The sequence below is a fragment of the Erithacus rubecula genome (assembly GCF_903797595.1).
Source record: "Erithacus rubecula genome assembly, chromosome: 17".
Classification (NCBI taxonomy): domain Eukaryota; kingdom Metazoa; phylum Chordata; class Aves; order Passeriformes; family Muscicapidae; genus Erithacus; species Erithacus rubecula.
Window position 1 is genome coordinate 7,512,993 of NC_136669.1, and position 19,426 is coordinate 7,532,418.

Genomic DNA, 19,426 nt, shown 5'->3' on the forward strand with positions numbered 1-19,426 from the left:
ATTTGGAAAGAAACTCACCATTGACAGGGAAGCTGGAGCACTGCAGCAGGAGGGAGAGAAAAGAGCTGAGTTAAATTCAGTTCTGACATTGTCTGTGATCACTGCAGACACACAGGAGGGAGCTGCAGCCCTTTGGGTTGGGATGGGACCTGGACACACCCAAATCCCAAACCCAGAGCTCCAGGACACGTCACTGGCTCTGTATCTCAAGAACCAGCTCATCCCATTCCACGAGGAGGGAATTCTCCTGGGGCTCTGAGCATGGGCTGAGCGTGATTCCAGATGAAGAGGGGTTGGAATGGATGATCTTTAAGGCCCTCCAACCCAAATCACTCTGGAAGGTTTTAAACACACAAATTTCAATTTTTTTAAAGTGAAAAAAGATCCTTACCAGCTGTGTCCCAGCAGCAGCTCCCTGCCACCCTGCAAGGCAAGTACAGGACAAGGTTGTAGAGCAAGCCCGGCCCAAGACTCAAGCCCTCCCTCAGCTCCCTGCAGCTTCCACAGCTCTTTTTGGGGGTTTCCAGAGCTCCTTTGGGCCGTGGTCCCTTAGGGGTGACAGCCACAAGGTCACCCCCCAGCTCAGCCTGGCTGTGTCCAGGTGATGTCCTGTGTGTGTCCCCAGAAAGGGACAGCAGGGGAAGGGCAGGAACCACCCTGGGGCTGCTCCTCTCTGGAACTTTCCTGCTCCACAAGCAGGATCAGCCCAGGAATCACCACAATTGTCCATCTGCTTTTTTAGCTGCTTGTTCCTTCCAGAATTGGAGCCTGGGATGGGATGAATTTCAGTGATTTCCCTTGTTAAGTCCCAAATAGATCCAAACCCCAGTGCTGGGGTGGGAACCAGCTCTGAGCCCAGCCCTGCCCCAGAACCTGGCAGGGATTTATGGGGAAAAGATCAAAATGCTCCTTCCTGGCAGCTCTGCACACCCATCCATTCCTGATTTCCCAATTTCCAGAGGGATCCTGGTGGTAGCTGGGGCTGGGAAGGTGGGAAAGGCAAAGGTGGGAGCCCAGGGGCAGCAAACTCGGGATGGAGTCAGCAGGAGGGAGGATTCCTGAGCTCAGCATCCCTCAGCACAGAAAAAAAGGGAAAGGTGGAGATCCCAAATGTTCCTGGAGGGACAGGAACATGGAATGAGGGCAGGGGAAGGGAGGGGACACCATGATGGGCTCTGCAGCCACAGTTTGGTGGCAAAGGAGAAGGGCAGTGCCTTTCCTGCTGTGGATGAGTTCCTTATCCCAAAAATCTGCTTAAGAAGAGAATTCTAAAGCAGCTTGGATGAGAATTCATTAGCACAACACCTTTCTTCATCACTGATTTTTAATGATTTTAATGTCACTAATTACCAGAACCTTCCCCTAATGGGGTGCAGGAGAGGGACTTTGAGGGATGGAGGAAGAGAGGGAATGGATTCAAACTGCCCCAGGGCAGGGCTGGATATTGGGAAGGAATTATTCCCTGTGAGGGTGGGGGGCTCCCGAATGGATTTCCCAGATTCCCCATCCCTGGAAGTGTCCAGGGCAGGCTGGATGGGGCTTGGAGGAACCTGGGATTGTGGAAGGTGTCCCTGCCCATGGCAGAGGATGAGATTTAAGGTCCCTCCCAACCCAAATTACTCTGGGATTTTTAAATCAATTAATACAGAGTTAATCAGATTAATGAATATTCCTTCAGTGCTTTCCCAGAGACACCAGGATAGTCCAGCAAGAGGAACAGGGAGCAGACAGGAGGAGAATCAATCTCAGTGGGACCTTCCCACCCTGTTTGTCACCAGAACTAAAATATTTCCCTCACAGACCCAACAACAAACAGGACAACAAGAGGCTGGGGATTTAGAGCAACCACCAAAGTGACATTCCGTGGTGTGGCAGCACAATTTCCCCTTTGGAGGATGGAAATCCCTCCTGGGACAGACTCACCCAGCAGGAGGAGGAATCCCAGCCCTGGGAGCAGAGGAGGCATTTCTGGAAAGCCACAGGAATCACCTTAGTTCAGCCAGGAAAAACCAAATAGGAATAAATTAACACCAACCCCAAACCCAGAGGAGAAAAATTAAAAGTTGTGTGGAAATCTGGACGCTCCAACACCTTCCACAAATCCCAAAACGAGCCCCAAAGCACAGGAAAAAACCCCTGGGGCTCTGAGAGAATTTGGATTTAACGAAGGCAGCTCCTTGCTGGCCACACCCTGAGCTGGCTCTGGTGGCAGAGGGACAGGAGGGGACCCTGCGACACTCACCCGTGCCTGCTGCTGCTGCTGGGCAGGCTCTGGGCATCGCAGCTCCTTTTGAGGCAGGCAGGCGGGCGTGGCGCTGGCACTGCCCGCATCCCGGGATGGAGCGGCAGCCCCGGCACACCCTGGAGCACAAAGGGGCTGCGGGACAAACAGCGCAGCCCGTGGGACACGCCCGCTCTGCCAGCACGGGACAGGCGCGTCCCTCCCCCCCTGCACGGGGAAAAGGCAATTTGTGCTCCCAGTGTCAGGAAAATTAATCCACAAAATTGATCCACGGTTATGTCCAAAAAGGAGACAGGAGTCCTTTTATTTTATTCGAATAAAGAGAGGCCGTGGGGAATTCCCCTGGGATCTCTCAGATTTTTGGAGGAAGCAGACTCCTTTTTATCCCAATTTCCCATTTGCGTTTCCTTCTCTTTTTCTCCACTGGCTGAGGTACTTGTGAGTTTCAGACTTCTGATACCTGAGATTCCCCTCTAATGTATAGCAGGACCCACAGCTGCTCTGTGGGTTAGAGAGGGTTAATGAATGAGGTTTGTTTTGAGAAGTTTTCCCTGACCAAGGTTGTTGGCCTGGAGACCAAGAAGAGAAGAAGAAGAAGATAAGCAAGAAGAAACCTGCAGCTGTGAAAAGTATTTTCAGAAAAGTCTTGTCAAGACTCATGCCTCAAAAGAGGCATGGAAGGGTTTTACACCAATGACTGTTAATGGTTTTATTATGAATGTTACTGGAGCCACTGATCTCAGTGCAAATCCAAGTAATGGATTGTAAAAAGCAATGGACTGTCTTGGGTTGCAGTTCAAGATGTGCCCAGAAAAGTGAATTCTGTCCCCATCTGTTGCAGCTGGGTGGGGCAGTGACCCTGAACTCCATGGTACACATTATCTGCTAATGGGCCAGCTTTAAACCAGCTGGGCAATCATCTTTATCTTTCTCATGACCCACCCTTCAGGAGGTATCACCTGTTAATGGGCCATTGTTAAGAACTGGGTGTGGCAGCAATTCTTATCCCTGTGGGAGATATCTCCTGTTAATGGGCTACTGAGTCCCAAACATTTCCCACCCAGATAAAAACTGGGATTTAGAACACCAAAGCAGCCTTTTCCAATGGATTCCAGAGGAAAACTGGACCTTTCTACATCATCCCTGGACCTTCAGAGGAAATTGCTTCAACTGAACCACATCTGCCACTGCAGGAGGATGCAGCCACCATTGAATGGGGCTGCTGCCAGCACCCTGACTGACTGATGGAGTGTCAGGTTGGATTCTGACTCTGGCAGTGTTTGGGATTGTTCTTTGTAATACTGCATTTCTATTTTAATTTTCCTAGAAAAGAACTGTTATTCCTAATTCCCATATCTTTGCCCAAGGACCCCTTAATTTCAAAATTATAATAATTTGGAGGGAGGGGTTCTCCATTTCAAAGAGAAGCTCCTGTCTTTCTTAGCAGACACCTGTCCTTCAAACCAGGACATGGACCTACCACTAGTCCTAAATACATTTGTATTACTAACCCCAGCAGCCTTTCCACCCCAATCACCTTCCCACTGCTCTCAGGCAAAAGGCTAATTAATATCTGTTTATTACAACATCACACTGTCTTTTATACCCTCTGCACAGTTCACACTTTGCTCATTGGCCACAATCAACCAACACAACATTTATTGGTGTAATATAAATATTAATTTAATATAAATGTTAAATATTAATATATAAAAATACTTTTCACAGCTGCAGGTTTCTTCTTGCTCTTCTTCTTCTGCTGCTTCTGCTTCTCTTCTTGGTACAACTAAAAAGAAACTTCTCAAAACCCTCTCAGTACAACTAAAAAGAAACTTTCATAACCTTGTCGTTTATTAACTACCTTGAGTTTCACAGCTTTACTATAATAAATTTATCTACTTATTACTTACTCAAAGCATCTTGTTTTGCTCACATTAAGTGTTACAACACAGCATTCTTTTTCCCAAAAAAACCCATCCCAATTCTGCACCAGAGCCACCACTCCAGCCCTGCACGGGTCTGCCAGGGGAATTACAGAATTGGATTTGGAATTGGAATTAGAATTGGAATTGGAGCTCACCTGTAATGAACCCTTTAGCTCCATGACACGCTTGTCTCTGCCTCCTGTAATTCTTCTGTTTTTACTCCAAGTCAGGATTAAAAACACAGGACTTGAATTTTCTCTTGTCTGGGCTTGGTTGTTTATTAAATCTTATCTAAAATACAGAAAGTTCAGCAGCACAACTAGCTAGAAGTGAGGAAAACGGAGAATAGAGAAAGATTCAGCTGCTTCAAGGCCTTTTTAAAGCGAAACAGCCCAATAAAGAACTAACAAGTATATTATTTGTGCTTTTGACCCAATAACTGAACTCCTGTGACCCTCAGTGCAGCACCAACTGTCCATGAAACTACCTGAAATCATGAAGAAGGAAGATGAACCCTGAAAAGAAACAACACCCCAAATCCTCCATCTTGTCCCATATCTATTAATATATTATAAAAACCTCAAATCTAAAACCCTTCACCATGTGAAATCACACACTTCTGTTTAACTACACACCAGTGATTTTAACTCCATCACTCAAACCTGGAAGCTTTCTCCAAGGCCTCAGGTTAAAAGCAGTGTTCATTTAGGGGTCAGTGCCAGAAAGCACAGACAGCCTAAAAACCCCAGGTTTCTGGGATCCAACACCTCCCTTTTCCCAAAAATCCCATCCCAGTTCTGCACAGGGCCACCACCCCAGCCCTGCAAGAGGAATTGTGGAGCTCACCTGGAATGAACCAGCCCCTTGAGCTCCATGGCACACCTGCCTCTGCCTCCCTCCCTTTTCCCAAAAATCCCACCCCAGCCCTGCCTGGGAGCAGAGGGTGAGACAAAAATGAGTCAGAGCCAGGCTGGGGTGGCCCCGAGCTGGGCAGGGACTGTCCTGGCTCAGCCAGGTGTGACAGGGACAGTAAATCACAATAAATCCTCCCTGTCCCACCTGCAGCAGCAGGACACGCCCTAGAGCCAGGACAAAGGGACTTTGTGTCACCAAAGCCGGGTCTAAGCCTGGCTCAGCAGCCTAAGGTGAGACCCAAGGCTCGGTTTTTAAATTTTGTACAAGTTTAACTAGGGATAAAAGGGATATTCAGCAATGGTGTGCCAAAAGCACAGCAATTAGCTGGAACAACTTTCCCTTTCTACTTTTTAATTGCACTGTTTAAATGCATATTAATGAACATTATTATTATTATTATTATTATTATTATTATTATTATTATTATTATTATTATTATTATTATTATATTGAATATATAATATATATTAAATATAATTATTTATATTATATTATATTATATTATATTATATTATATTATATTATATTATATTATATTATATTATATTATATTATATTATATTATATTATATTATATTATATTATACATAATTGTAGTACATAGTACATAGTATACATATATATACATATATAATACATATATTACTTTTACATTTTATAGAAATAAATATGAATATAAATATAAATATAAATATAAATATAAATATAAATATAAATATAAATATAAAGTTGTTATAGATAACTGGTGTACCTTAACCAACACCCCAGCACTGGACATTGTCCCTTTATCCTTTATTAAACTTTTTAAAATGTCAAAAAGTAAGCTTTGCTCCTCACAGAGTGAATCAGGCTCTCAGCCCCTCCCTGGAGCTGCTGGCTTTGGGCACCAGAGGAATTTTTGGGAAAACTCATCCAGGATTTTCCTGCTGAACCCCTTGGAGGACAGGGATGTTCCCAGCACTCAGGGCTGCTCCTTTCCCAGGTCCAGGAATGCTGAGCCTGGCACAGACCTGGAGCAGCTCCGTGACCTCGGGGGTGACGCAGCCACTCTTCAAATGTCACCACGGGGAGATTTGGATAAACAGGACAATATTTGCTTCACCAAGGAGCTTGTGTCACTCTGTTTGCTCAACCCTCCAATATGGGAAAAGGAACAATTTTGGCTCCAAGGCTGAGCCCACACCCAAAAATGCCAGAGGGGTCAGCAGAGGCTGACACTGAGGGTTTGTGCTTTAAAACTCTGTTTGTGCTTTACAGCTCATGCACAGCCGTCTGTGCCAGAGAATGAGGGACAGCACAGCAGGAAATGCCCTCCACTTGCACCAGGGGAAGTTTAATTTGGAGATTAATCAGGATTTCCTCAGCCAGAGGGGTGGCCAGTCCCAGAGTCACAGCCCTGGAGGATTTCAGAGCTGGATTTGGGGATGGGGGTTAGTGCTGGCCCTGCTCGTGCTGGGGGAATGTTGGGGTTTGAAGGTCCTTTGGAACCTCAGTGGGTCTGTGATCCCATCCTCAGCTGTGCCAGGGGAGGCAACAGGAGGGGTTTAAACAGGAGAGAGGGGAGCCAGGGGTGTCAGAGATCTTTTCTACCACCAACACCCCAACCCCTCTAAACCCAAGCCTGTTTTATCCTCTGGTGTGAGAACTGCAGAGCAAAACCACAAACACTCCAACCCCTCTAAACCAAATCTTGATTTATCTCCTGGTGTGGGAACTGCAGAGCAAAACCAACACTCTAAACCCAATCCCAGTTTATCTCTTGCTCTGGGACCTGCAGAACAAAACCACAAACTCTCCAGCCCCTTTAAACTTAATCCTGGTTTATCCCCTTCTCTGGGAATTGCAGAGCAAAACCAACACTCCAACCTTTCTAAACCCAGTCCTGGTTTATCTCCTGCTGTGGGAACTGCAGAGCAAAACCACAAAATCTCTAACCTTTCTAAACCCAGTCCTGTTTATCTCCTGCTCTGGGAATTGCAGAGCAAAACCAACACTTCAACCCTTCTAAACTCAATTCTCCTGGTGTGGGAACTGCAGAAAACAACCACAAACTCTCCAACACCTCTAAACCAAATCTTGGTTCACCTCCTGCTCTGGGAACTGCAGAACAAAACCAACACTCCAACCCTTCTAAACCCAGTTTTGATTTATCTCCTGCTCTGGGAGCTGCAGAGCAAAACCAACACCCCAAACCCTCTGAACCCTGTCCTGGTTTATCTCCTGGTGTGGGAAGTGCACAAAATCTCCAACCCCTCTAAACCAAATCCTGCTTCACCTCGTGCTCTGGGACCTGCAGAGCAAAACCAACACTCCAACCCCTCTGAACCCAGCTCTGATTTATCTCCTAGTGTGGGAACTGCAGAAAATAACCACAAACTCTCCAACCCCTCTGAACCCAGCTCTGATTGATCTCCTGGTGTGGGAGCTGAGATCAAACCCTGCCCTTGCCATGTACCCGTCCCACAGCCCCTCCTGTGTCCCAGGGACAATGGGGACATCACAAACATCACCAAACATCATCAAATATCACCAAACATCACCAAACATCACCAAACATCATCAAATATCACCAAACATCACAAACATCACCAAACATCACCAAACATCACCAAACATCACAAACATCACCAAACATCATCAAACATCACCAAACATCACCAAACATCACCAAACATCACAAACATCACCAAACATCATCAAACATCATCAAACATCACCAAACATCACAAACATCACCAAACATCACAAACATCATCAAACATCACAAACATCACAAACATCACCAAACATCACCAAACATCACAAACATCACAAACATCACCAAACATCACCAAACATCACAAACATCACAAACATCACCAAACATCACCAAACATCACAAACATCATCAACTATCATCAAACATCACCAAACATCACAAACATCATCAAACATCACCAAACATCACCAAACATCACAAACATCATCAAACATCACCAAACATCACCAAACATCCCCCTGTGGCTGCCACCAAGCCCCGGCCATCCCGCTGCACCTGCCTGCAGGTTTACACAAGAGATTTTCCTCCCTCTCCCCTCTGCAATGTTTGCATTGCACAAGAACCACCTCCAGGCCATTCTCCAAGCCCTGCAATACAAACAAGCTAAAAAAGGAAAGGTGGAAAAGGAAAAGGGATTTTTTTTTTTCTGACGTCTGCTGTCCCTCTGTGCCCAGCTTTGGTGACGCAGCTATTTACATAGCTCGTATTTATAGGAATATTATACTGTGTTGAGTTTAATTGGTTAACAACCCTTTGAAACTTAGTTTATTGGTTGGTAAATGGTTAGTGTTTGTGTTTGTTAAACTTTTTTTCTTTTGAGATAGTTTATGTATTTCTTTTACGGATTTTTATGGGATAGATTTCTTGCTTTTATAGATGTGAACTGTTTGGGGTTTTTTTAACCGATGTAAACTGATTCTTATTTTTATGATTTTTTCAAAATTTCCTAGTGCTGACACCTTTATATTTGCTTAGAACGCCAAAAGCCTTTATACAATATTAGTTTATTCCAAAAAGTTGATATCTGCAGGGCAAAAATTCAAAACGCGATATTAGAATTGCAGCGGGCGCTTTTACGACAGTGCTGCCATTCGCTTTGCGGCGGTGTGGCTGTCCCGTTGTACGACAGCGTGGCGCCCTGCTTTGCGGCTGTGTTGTAGTCCCGTTTTACGACGCGGCGCGTCGCTTGGCGGCGGTGTTGTAGTCCCGTTTTACGACGCGGCGCGTCGCTTGACGGCAGCCATGGCGGCGCGGTTCAGCGGGGTGCTGCAGCTCACGGACCTCGACGATTTCATCGCTCCCTCGCAGGTGGGGCCACCACCGGGGGTGACAGGGCTGGGGACTCCCGGGGCAGCGGCTCACGGGGCTGCCAGACCCTGCCCGTGCCCCGGGAGCCGCGGGGAGAGCGCGGACACGGCCCTGAGGGCGGGCGGGGGGTGCCACCCTCACGCTCTGGCCCATCGCTGTCGCCGCCCTCAGACCTCCTCCCGCTGCTCTCGGGGATGGAAAAAGGATAAATGGAGGATAAATGGGGAGATGGGGCAGGGCGAGACTCTGGGACACTGTGGGGACACTGCAGGGTCAGGTCCGCGGGATCTGAGGCTTCAGGCACTGCAAAAATGCAAAATATTCGTCCTGGATGTGTTTGAGAAGCACGGCAGGAAAACCGAGCTGAGATCGGTGGGAAGGGAAAAAACAAACCCTGTTAATTCTCCTGTGGGGTTTGGGCTTGGGAGGGAATTCTGCTTCTGTGTTTCGAGTGAAGAATCAGAGTGAGTCGTTCCTGCACAAATGGATTCATTTCAGGGGAAAAGCTCAAACTTCTCAGAGAAGTAGGACAAGGAGTCACGGGGTGGTAGAACAAGAAAAAAGTGAATAAAACCCGCGGGGCTTGTGCTGGACCAGCAGAGCTGAGCTCAGAGCTGTCCCAAACTCCAGGCTGGGCTGGGACCTGCAGTCGGGATTCGGATTTTGGGGAGGAGGAGGAGGAGGAGGAGGAAGGGGCTGGCCAGGCTCTGCCCCTGCCGGAGCTCCAGAAGCAGAGCTGAGCTCTTCAGAAGGAGCAGCATCCTCCTGAGGGGTGGCATGATGCTGGAGAAATGTTCTTCCTGTTCAGCAGCGGTGAGGAGCCTCTGCTCTGCCAAATTTCTTACAGTGCTGAAAGAATCTCAGAGCAATTCCAGCCTGGTTTGAGGGGGAGGATCCAGAGTCACTCCAGCTCTTTATTTTTTATTTAACCCTCCTCTATTTATTTTTTCTTTAACCCCCCCCCCTCTATTTTTTATTTAACCCTCCTCTATTTATTTTTTATTTAACCCCCCTCTATTTATTTTTTCTTTAACCCCTCCCTCTATTTATTTTTTATTTAACCCCCCTCTATTTATTTTTCATTTAAACCCTCTCCATTTATTTGTTTTTTAATCCCCTCCATTTATTTTTTATTTCACCCCCTCTTCCTTGCTCAGCTCCTCAATTCCAGGCTCTGCTGCTCTTTCAGGAATGCATCAAACCTGTAAAAGTGGATAAAAAGCCTGGAAAAGCAGCAGCCAAGATCAGAATTGAAGCTGATGGAAGCTATTTCCAGGTCAATCAGGTATGTGGGGTCTTTTGTTCAGTGTAAAAAACCCAGGAAAATTAATGTATTTTAAGTGTTTTAATTTTCTACATCCATTTATTGTCTCAAAGAGATGCTGACAGCATTTTTGAGTATTTTTTCTTTTTAATTTATAGTCAATAATTCCAGTTTTGTGCCACTTTTATGCTCTGAAGCACTGACATCAATTACTGATTATTAATATAAGAACAGATAAGTTGAGATTGTGTTCAACTTTAATTTATCAGCATTTTAATTTAGAAATTAATTTCTAAGCAGTCATTTTATAATCAGTAATTCTAATTTATTCCAGTTGTTTATGCTCTGAAACTCTGCCATTAATTGGTGATGATTTTCATAAGAGAGCAGATAAAATGAAAAGTTTATTAATTTTATCAGTATTTAAGGATTGACAATTCCAGGTTGGTTGTGACAATGTCCTTGTGCTCACTCAGAGATTTAATAAAGAAATTTTTAATGAATCCTGCTGGATTTCCTTAAAATAGCATTTCAAATTATTTCTTTAAAACCTTGAGGAATTCAGAAGCTTCCAAAATTCAGGCTGAGTTTTTCCTGTTTTCACCAAAAAAAGTTGGCATTGATCAGTTAACCAAGCTGGGAATTCCTCTAGAAATGAAACTTGGAACTTTAGGCAGATTTTAATTTTAAAAAAGGAGGATACAGCACTTCCAAAAGAGTCTGGTTCCTTATTTTCAGACTTTAATAGTGCCTCATTCCTTGGTCTATTCCTGGCATTATTGAGGAGTGATCAAATTATTCAGGGCACATAGAAGGGAAAATATTCCCTTCCAGTGTCTGGGATGAAACCCCTCAGCAAATTCCCCTTCCTGTGCCAAATAATCCCAAATTCAAAGCAGCCAACTTCAGGTGGCTTTGTCCTTACCTTATTAAAAATAAAGATTTTTTTTTTAAATTATAAACCAAGAGCATCAAAAGAGCAATATCATCATTATTTGTATCAAAGTGAGAAGCTGCACTTTAAATTCTGGGATGACAGCTGAGCCTGTTGTGGGGTTTTTTGGTGGTTTTTTTTGTAGGATGGGGAAGCACAAAAGCTGGAAAAGGCCAAGATCAGTCTGAATGATTGCCTGGCCTGCAGTGGCTGCATCACCTCAGCTGAGAGTGTCCTGGTGAGCCAGCAGAGCCACGAGGAGCTCTGCAAGCTGCTGGCTCTCAACAAGGTGAGTCCCCCTCCTCCCTGCAGAAAAAAGGGGGAAATCCACAGAAAAATAGGAATTTCAGAGCTCAGGCTGTTGCTGCTGCACTGTTGTGGTTTATTCTCATTTTTTAAGAGTTTGGAAGGGTTTGGTGTCAATTCCTGCCTCGGGGTGGGTGTGAGGAGCTCTGTGCTGCTGCCAGCTCTGCCTGTGCCACAATTTGGGGTTGTTGGGTTTTATTTTCCAGGCTGCTGCTGCCCATGAGCAGAAACTGGTGGTGGTTTCTGTGTCCCCCCAGTCCAGAGCCTCCCTGGCTGCAAGGTGCAAGCTGGGGCTGCTGGAGACAGCACAGAAGCTGACCATGTTCCTCAAGAGTTTAGGCAAGTGGGGAGTGGTGTTCTGATCTCTGGGGTTCACAGAAGCTGATGGGATTTAACCCCCCCATGGATCCCAAAGTGTCCAAAACTTCAGTCATGTGATGAGCTTGCAATGAGGGAAGGGGAGCTTGGGAAAAGGAGGGTGAGGGATTTTTTATAATGGCAAAGGAAAGGATTTAAACTGCCAGAGGGCAGGGATGGATGGGAGACTGGGGAGGAACTCCTGGCAAAGATTCCCAAAATCAGCTGCAAGTCTCCATGGCCAGCTTGGAGCACCCTGGGATAGTGGGAGATGTCCCTGCCCATGGAGCTGGCTGAGCTTCAAGGTCCTTTCCAACCCAAACCTGTAAAAAACCACTGAAGAAAACTACCTTTTAAATTTCCACCTCTCCTGTCACTTCTACCATGCTCAAAAACATTCCCTGCCAACTGCAGAGCTCAGCACATGTGACTGAGTTTGCCTCTGGTTGGAGGGAAGGTTTTTTGTTGGATTTTGCTGTACCCTGAGGGTTTTAACCCAGCTGCTGTCCTGGCCAGGTGTGCACCACGTGTTGGACACAACTTTCTCCAGGAACTTCAGCCTCCTGGAGAGCCAGCAGGAGTTTGTGAGACGCTTCCACAAACAAGCAGATGACAAAAAAGCTCTGCCCATGCTGGCCTCTGCCTGCCCAGGTATGGCTTCAGTTCCAGCCTCAATCAAAAATCCAGCAGCTGCTCAGAAATGGGTGGTTTTATTGCAGGATTTTTCTCACAGCACAGATCTTGGTGTTAAAGCAGCAGTGAGACATCAAAATGAATCTGGTCTTCCACTTGCTTTGCTTTTTGGGCTGAACTGAGGCTGGAAATGGTTATTAATGAGCACTAAACCTGGGGTTTGGGGAGAATGGGTAGACTGAAGGTCTGCTTCTTAATTTTTAATTTCATTTGTTAATTTTGTTCCTTGCAGGTTGGATCTGCTATGCAGAGAAAACTCATGGCAGCTTCATCATTCCCCACATCAGCACCACCAAATCCCCCCAGCAGGTCATGGGCTCCTTGGTCAAGGGCTACTTTGCAGAGCAGAAGGTAAAGCTCTAAAAATGCTCTTCTTACTGCAGAACTCCTCTAATTCAATCCTTTAGGCTGATTTTTAAAAATTTTGCTGTGTTAAACACATTGAAGGGTCTCTATTGCCTTGCAGAAGGCAGCAAATCTTCCTCACTTCTGTCTTAGTTGATAAGTGTAATTAGGGTAGAACATTTAAGCATGGGCTAATTAAATTAAAGCCTCTGGATTATTTGAGAAAGTTAGGGAACTTTATTTTCAGTGTCTCTGTGCTCCAGTTGTTTAAAGCTGGTGAATAATTCCAAATAAGTGACCCCAGCCAAGGCTGCAGTCGGTGCTTACGTGCAGATTTTGGTTTCTCTGAAAATGATCCCTCATTCCCATCTTGATGCTCTGCTGCTGCCCTCAGCCTGGGACCTCTGGAATGTTCCAGCTGGGGGCTGGATATCCCCAGGCTGCAGTTTGAACAAACAGCCTGGACTGGGCCAGGAAGGGGCTGCAGCACCCAGTGGGATTCACTGTGTGTTTATTGGCCCCTAACAAGCAGTGAGTGACACTTGCATGAGGCAGCTGCAGATTTGGGACAAAATTTGGCAACTTCTGGGAATATTTGGCACAGGAGACTGAAACAGTGGCCTGGGGTCAGTGACCTGTTTGTTATTGCTGGGATGATCCCCAGGTTTTTGTGGGAATCCAGATCATGTCCTGAGGGGCTGAGCTTTGGGAGCAGGGAGGAAGTTTATTCCCTCATGGCTTAATTAGGGATTGACTTCTCTGCCTGACCTTGGATCATTGCACAGAGTGAGGGAAACTTGCAGAAGCTTCAGAAAGTCTCAAAAAAGATGGAAGGAGATTTTTTCCTATAGGCCTGGAGTGCCAGGACACAGGGAATGGCTTCCCCCTGCCAGAGAGCAGGGTTAGATGGGATATGGGGAAAGGAATTCCCAGAGAAGCTGTGGCTGCTCCATCCCTGAAAGTGTCCAAGGCCAGGCTGGAGCAGCCTGGGACAGTGGAAGGTGTTTGGGTTGGAACTGGATGAGCTTTAAGGTCCCTCCCAACCCAAACCATTCCAGGATTCCTGTGGAGAATCCTAGAAAATAATCCTTTTTTTCTTTTGTGAGCCTGGGAAGGACCTGCTGCCCCTGACTGCAGCTGGAATTGGCTTCTAGGAGAGAAACCATTTCATTTATGCATCAACATATAACCATTCAAATACTCAGTAATGGTGGGGATTATTCCAGGGGCACTGTGGCATTATTTCCCCACTCTCCTTTGCTCCTGGAATGCTCTCCCTGAGCTCAGGGGGATTTTGCTGCCCCAGCCTTGTCTCTCTTGCAGCACCTGCCCCCTGACAGGATCTATCATGTCACAGTCATGCCCTGCTATGACAAAAAGCTGGAGGCCTCTAGGCCAGACTTTTTCAACCAGGAATACCAGACCAGGGATGTGGATTGTGTCATCACCACAGGTAAGTAGAGGGATCCCCACAGGGGATTCCCAATTCCAGCTAATTCTGGGAGCTTTAATAACCCTTTGTCTCTGACAGAGCTTGGATATTGATCTATATTCCCATTTAATAGTGCAAGTCATGCCCTGGTAAAATGCAGGTGCAGTTTAGGGACTGCTCTGTGGGGTTTGTTTTCCTGTATCCCAACAATAAGAACTCTTTGTGCCTGGTTCTGCTCTAGGAGAAGTGCTAAAGCTGCTGGAGCAAGAAGGAGTGTCCCTGGCAGATGTAGATCCTGCTCCCCTGGACACCTTGTAAGAGCAAAATCCCATTTCAGTCATGTTCCCTTTCCTCCAGGATTTAGAGTTCAGAATTTCCCTATTCCCTTTCCTCCAGGATCCAGAGTCCAAAATTCCTCTTTTCCTGCTGTTTTACACAAGTGTGTTTGCCCTTGCTTTGGTTTCTTGTGTCACTTGAACCAGAACAATTGGGAGTTAAAATATTTAATGCACAGAATGTGGTGAATTTCCACTGGACAATCACTCCAGCTCCTTTCATCCCACAAAAAGCTGCTGCAGGCTTTGGGAAGGACAAGATTCTGTCCCAGTGATAAAAATTTCCTGAAGCAGAAGCTGTTGCTCCTCCTTATCAGAGCCACTGCAGAGATCCCAGAACTAAAGCAGAAATAACAAATATTCAGGTCACTCAGTTAATCTGCAGAAGACTTGGTGAAAAATGGCATTGAAGTCGTGTCAGATGGGACTGGGGTTGTTGAACTGAGGAACTTCTGCTCCAGCTGCACACATTGGGGTGGGTGGGATCACATTTTGGGGTCAGAGGTTCTGCACTGAGCTCCCAGAGCTGCCTTTGCTTCAGGGCAAGGGGAACATCCCCAGGCACACCAAAAAGCTCCAGCAGCACCTCCCTGATTTACACAGGGTGATTAATTAGAGATTAATTAGAGAATCACAGAATCCTGGAATGGTTTTGGGTAGGAAGGACTTGAAAATCATCCAACCCCGGCAGCTTCCAGCATCCCAGGGATCCAGGGACAGCCACACCCTGTGCCTGGTGACAATTCCCTGGAGCTCTCAGCTATCCCAGGACAAAGGAAGAGCTGTTTGGCTGCTCCCATTGTCCTGAGCTTTGTTTGACCCCAAAGCCCCTGAAGCTGCTGCTGTGCCCTCCCCAGGCTCGGCGGGGCTGCAGAGGAGCCCAGCACCCACCCCGGGGGGGGCTCGGGGGGGTACCTGGAGCACATCTTCAGACACTCAGCCCAGCAGCTCTTCGGGATCCACGTGGACTCCATCCACTACAAACCTCTCAAGTAAGAAACTGAAATCCCACAGAAAACTCCGAAATTCTCTCCTTGCCAAGGGGCTGAATTTTTTTTTTTTTGTTAAATGTTAAACTTCACTTCCAGGCTGAGTTGGCTGCTCCCTCCCTGCTGAGCAATAAATCAGCCAATTCCATGCAGCCAGGGAGAATTCCTGGGAGGATTTCCCTGGGAGAATTCCAGCCCCTTCCCCAGCCACACCCTGGAGTTTGGCCTGATGGATTTGCCCACTGATAATTTTTAGAATAATTATAAAATATTAGAGTAATTGAGAATGCAGAGCTGTAGTGGAAATGGATTCCTCACCTTGTATCAGGCCAAGCAAGGAGATTTGGCACTATTATTCATCCCTGATTTGCCACTAATTATTGTGAGAGGGCATTGGGGCTCTGTTTAACTCTAGTGAAGCAAAAAATAAATCACCTGAGTTTGGACATTGAGGCTCAATCCACTGAGATTCCTTCTGGCTTCTCACTTCTAATTTAATGTATCCTTTGGAATTAATTTTATCCCTGATGAGCAGTTTCTATGTTTAGGATTCCCTGGTTTAGGAAGCAGAAAAAAGTCTCAGAAACTTGATAAAAATCATATTTCTTACTCTTTTATCAGGACCAAGTATTCCCACTAACCTTAGAAATTTGGAATCCTCAATCAGGGTTTGTTTCTATATTTTATGATCCAGTAGAAGTTTAAAATCCCCTCAGGGGCTCCATTAATGTTGGCTGAAGGAACTCAGGCTGAGCTTTTCAGGCTTTACCCAGCACAGACACCCTTCAGCAAACTGCTCAGGTGGCTCCAGCAATCCTGGAAGGTTCTGGAAGGAATTCCTTCCCATTTCCCTTGGATGGCACAGACAGAACTAGGGCAGCTCTTCAATGAGATTCATAAAGAATTTGGGTTTTGCACTTTGAAGCTGAAAATAGAAACTGATTTGGAGAAGCCATTTGCTGTGCTCTGCTCCCTCAGGAACAAGGACTTCCAGGAGGTGACCCTGGAGAGGGATGGAGAGGTGCTGCTCCACTTTGCTCTGGCCTATGGCTTCAGGAACATCCAGAACCTGGTGCAGAAGCTGAAACGAGGGAAGTGCCCCTATCACTATGTGGAGGTCATGGCCTGTCCCTCAGGTGAGCAGATCCAGCCTGGCAGCAGCTCCAGGCAATTCCAGACTGGAGATTTCTCACACCTTTGGAGAGATTTTCCTACCTCTGAGCCAGCAATTTCTCAGGGTTTAAGGAATTGTAGCTGAATTCCATCACACAAAGTTTCCATAATTATTAATTAATTGCTTTTAAAGAGGATTTCCTGAGCTCTTTGGTATCTGAGGGGATTTTCCCCCTGAAATTGCCCAAACCTGACAATTACAGAAAATGCTGCTGTGGCTGGTGGAGAAAGTCACATCCTGAATATTTTATTTCATTTTCCTTCTCCTGCCTGCTGGCTCCCCTGGGAGGTGCTGGGGGCAGCCTGAACTCCCCTCCTGCCCCCTTGCCAAGGATCCCCAGAGCTCTGGGAGCCTCCCAGTGTTCAGCCCAGCTCCCAGAGCACATCCCAGGCACTTGTGCCTTTCCTCCAAGGCTGGGCTGGGCTCTGGCTCTGTTCTGGGGGCAGGAGATAAGAGCTGGCAGATCCCCAGCCCCTCCCTGCTGCTGGCAGATAACTGGGAGTGAACCTCCACTCCTGAGCTGTTTTCATTGCTGCAGCTGTTTGCAGGAGCAGAATACATGAACTGACATTTTTTAGGATGTTTTCCCTACTGAAGTTCTTCATCCCTTTTTATCCCCACCAGGCTGTTTGAATGGAGGAGGGCAGATCAAACTGGAGGGGGAATCCAGCAAGGAGGAGCTGCAGAAGGTGGAGAGGTTGTATGAATCCCTGAGGGCTGAGATGCCAGAGGAGAACCAGGCTGTGAGGGAGCTGTACCAGCACTGGCTGGGGGGCTGGGGCTCAGAGAGGGCCCTGCAGGTGCTGCACACACAGTACCACGCTGTGGAGAGAGCAAACTCTGCCCTCAACATCAAGTGGTGAGGGCTGGCCAGCCCAGGAGATCCTCAGTGCCTTCTGAACTCTGACCCTGCAAGGACTCTGTGCCATTCCTGCCTCTGGGAACGTGCCTGCACTGCTCATTCCTTCAGCTGGAGGATGAGGTGATGGGAATGAACCCCAAAGTCTGACAGGAGGCACAGCAAGAGAGGCAGAACTGCACCCCAGGCTGGTGGGACAGACCCTGCCCTGCTGCAGCAGCCCCATTCCTGCCAGAACTGAGGAAACAAGGATTGAGAGCTCAGCTCCAGGCTGAGCTTTGTGCCACACCCCCAGATTCCTCCCCCAGGCCTTGCTGGATGGTCACAGCACTCAGTGCTGTGCCTGCCTCTGCTGGAGCATCCTCATTCCATCAGCAATGGTCTCACAAGGCCTGGAGTCCTCCCACCTCCCTGCCCTGCAGGCTCTGTGCCCCTGGAGAGGGGGATCCACACCTGGGATCAGCCCAGGGACTGCACTGAATGCTGGGCAAAACCTTGGGATTCCTTTTCCTTAAATTATAAATAATTTATACCCACGGTGATGACTTCTCTCTCTTTTCTTCCTAAACACACAGCAGGAACTCAGAGAATTGTCACATTCAGCCACCCCCAGCAGCCACTTAGTGAGGGACAAAACAGGCACTTACTGATGGCTAACATACCAAAATTACCACAAAATAATTCCTGACCTCAGGGCTGCCAGGAACCAAAGCCTCCTCTGCACTTCATTCCAATGAGTCCACAGAGCAAAATGTGATTTTCATGTTTTTAATTAAAAGCTTTCCATTTTTTCAGCTGCTGCTGATCATTAATGACCTCACAGTGTTCTAAGGCACCAACCTCCCCATGCTGCCCCCTCCCCACCCTCCTGAGGAGCAAATTGGTGCTTCCAGTGAACTCCCTTTTCCATGCAGGGATTTGGCTAAACCAGGAAATCTGGGCAGGGAGAGGCTCCAGCCTGGAATCAGTGCAGAACAGAGTCAGCCCAGAAATGCACAATCAATGAAGCTAAATTAGCTGGAAAGCAAATTACCAGGGCTCTGCACTTGGTCACTTCCCCAGTTCCCAGACACAGAGGTCACTGAAGCCACCCAGGACACCCTGGCATCCCTGCTCTGGCACCAGGAATTTGTCCCAGCTGGAATTTGTCCCAGCTTTGAGGTGTGGAGCAGTCTCAGGGCTGGTTCAAACCCACATCCCTGCTCCAGGATAAATAAAATTCCAAAGGAACACACAGGGGACACCCACAGCTCCAGCATTTCATGGAAACAGGAATTCAGGCCATGGTACCAAGGGAGGTTGGCAGCTGGAGAAATCCTTCCCCTTCATGCAAGGGAAGAAATCCAAAGTATAACTTAATAACAGGTAAAAAGAAAACCTTGGTCCAGTTTGTAGCACAGGAAAAAGCCCCAAACAAGACTCCAGTGGCAACAAAGAAGTTCACAGTCCACAAAGGCAAAATCCCTGAAATTAAATCTATCCCAGTGCTGGGAGCTACCATCAAACCCTCATGTTCTCCACAAAAAAAACAAACAAAAAAAATAGTAATTACTTCACTGGTGTAAAGTGCTTCCCCACACCTGCAAATAAAGCTCTGCTCCCTTCTCAGAGTTAAAAATAAATGAAACACAGCCCTGATTTTGCAGAAAGTGAAGGCTGGGGAGGCCTGGGAGCCCCAGCTGCTCCCTGGCTCTTGAGGACAGACAAGGCAATGCCCATGGAATTGGCACCAAGAGTTCTCCAGTTTTTATCTTGGGAAAAGCAAAAAGCAAGAGATGCCTGACAGCACTTTGTTCTAAACTCTGTCCC

At 46.9% G+C, this 19,426-nt stretch overlaps 1 protein-coding gene across 1 annotated transcript; it reads left to right on the forward strand.

Annotated features, from left to right (window-relative positions):
• Positions 1–8,771: 8,771 nt before the first annotated feature.
• CIAO3 (cytosolic iron-sulfur assembly component 3) lies at positions 8,772–18,153 on the forward strand. Its single transcript, XM_079320633.1, has 11 exons — positions 8,772–8,929; positions 10,119–10,214; positions 11,273–11,416; positions 11,640–11,772; positions 12,307–12,441; positions 12,716–12,834; positions 14,152–14,281; positions 14,502–14,574; positions 15,453–15,587; positions 16,563–16,720; positions 17,383–18,153. The coding sequence occupies exons 1-11, from the start codon at positions 8,864–8,866 to the stop codon at positions 17,619–17,621; spliced, it is 1,428 nt and encodes a 475-aa protein (XP_079176759.1). The 5' UTR covers positions 8,772–8,863; the 3' UTR covers positions 17,622–18,153.
• The last annotated feature ends 1,273 nt before the right edge of the window (positions 18,154–19,426 follow it).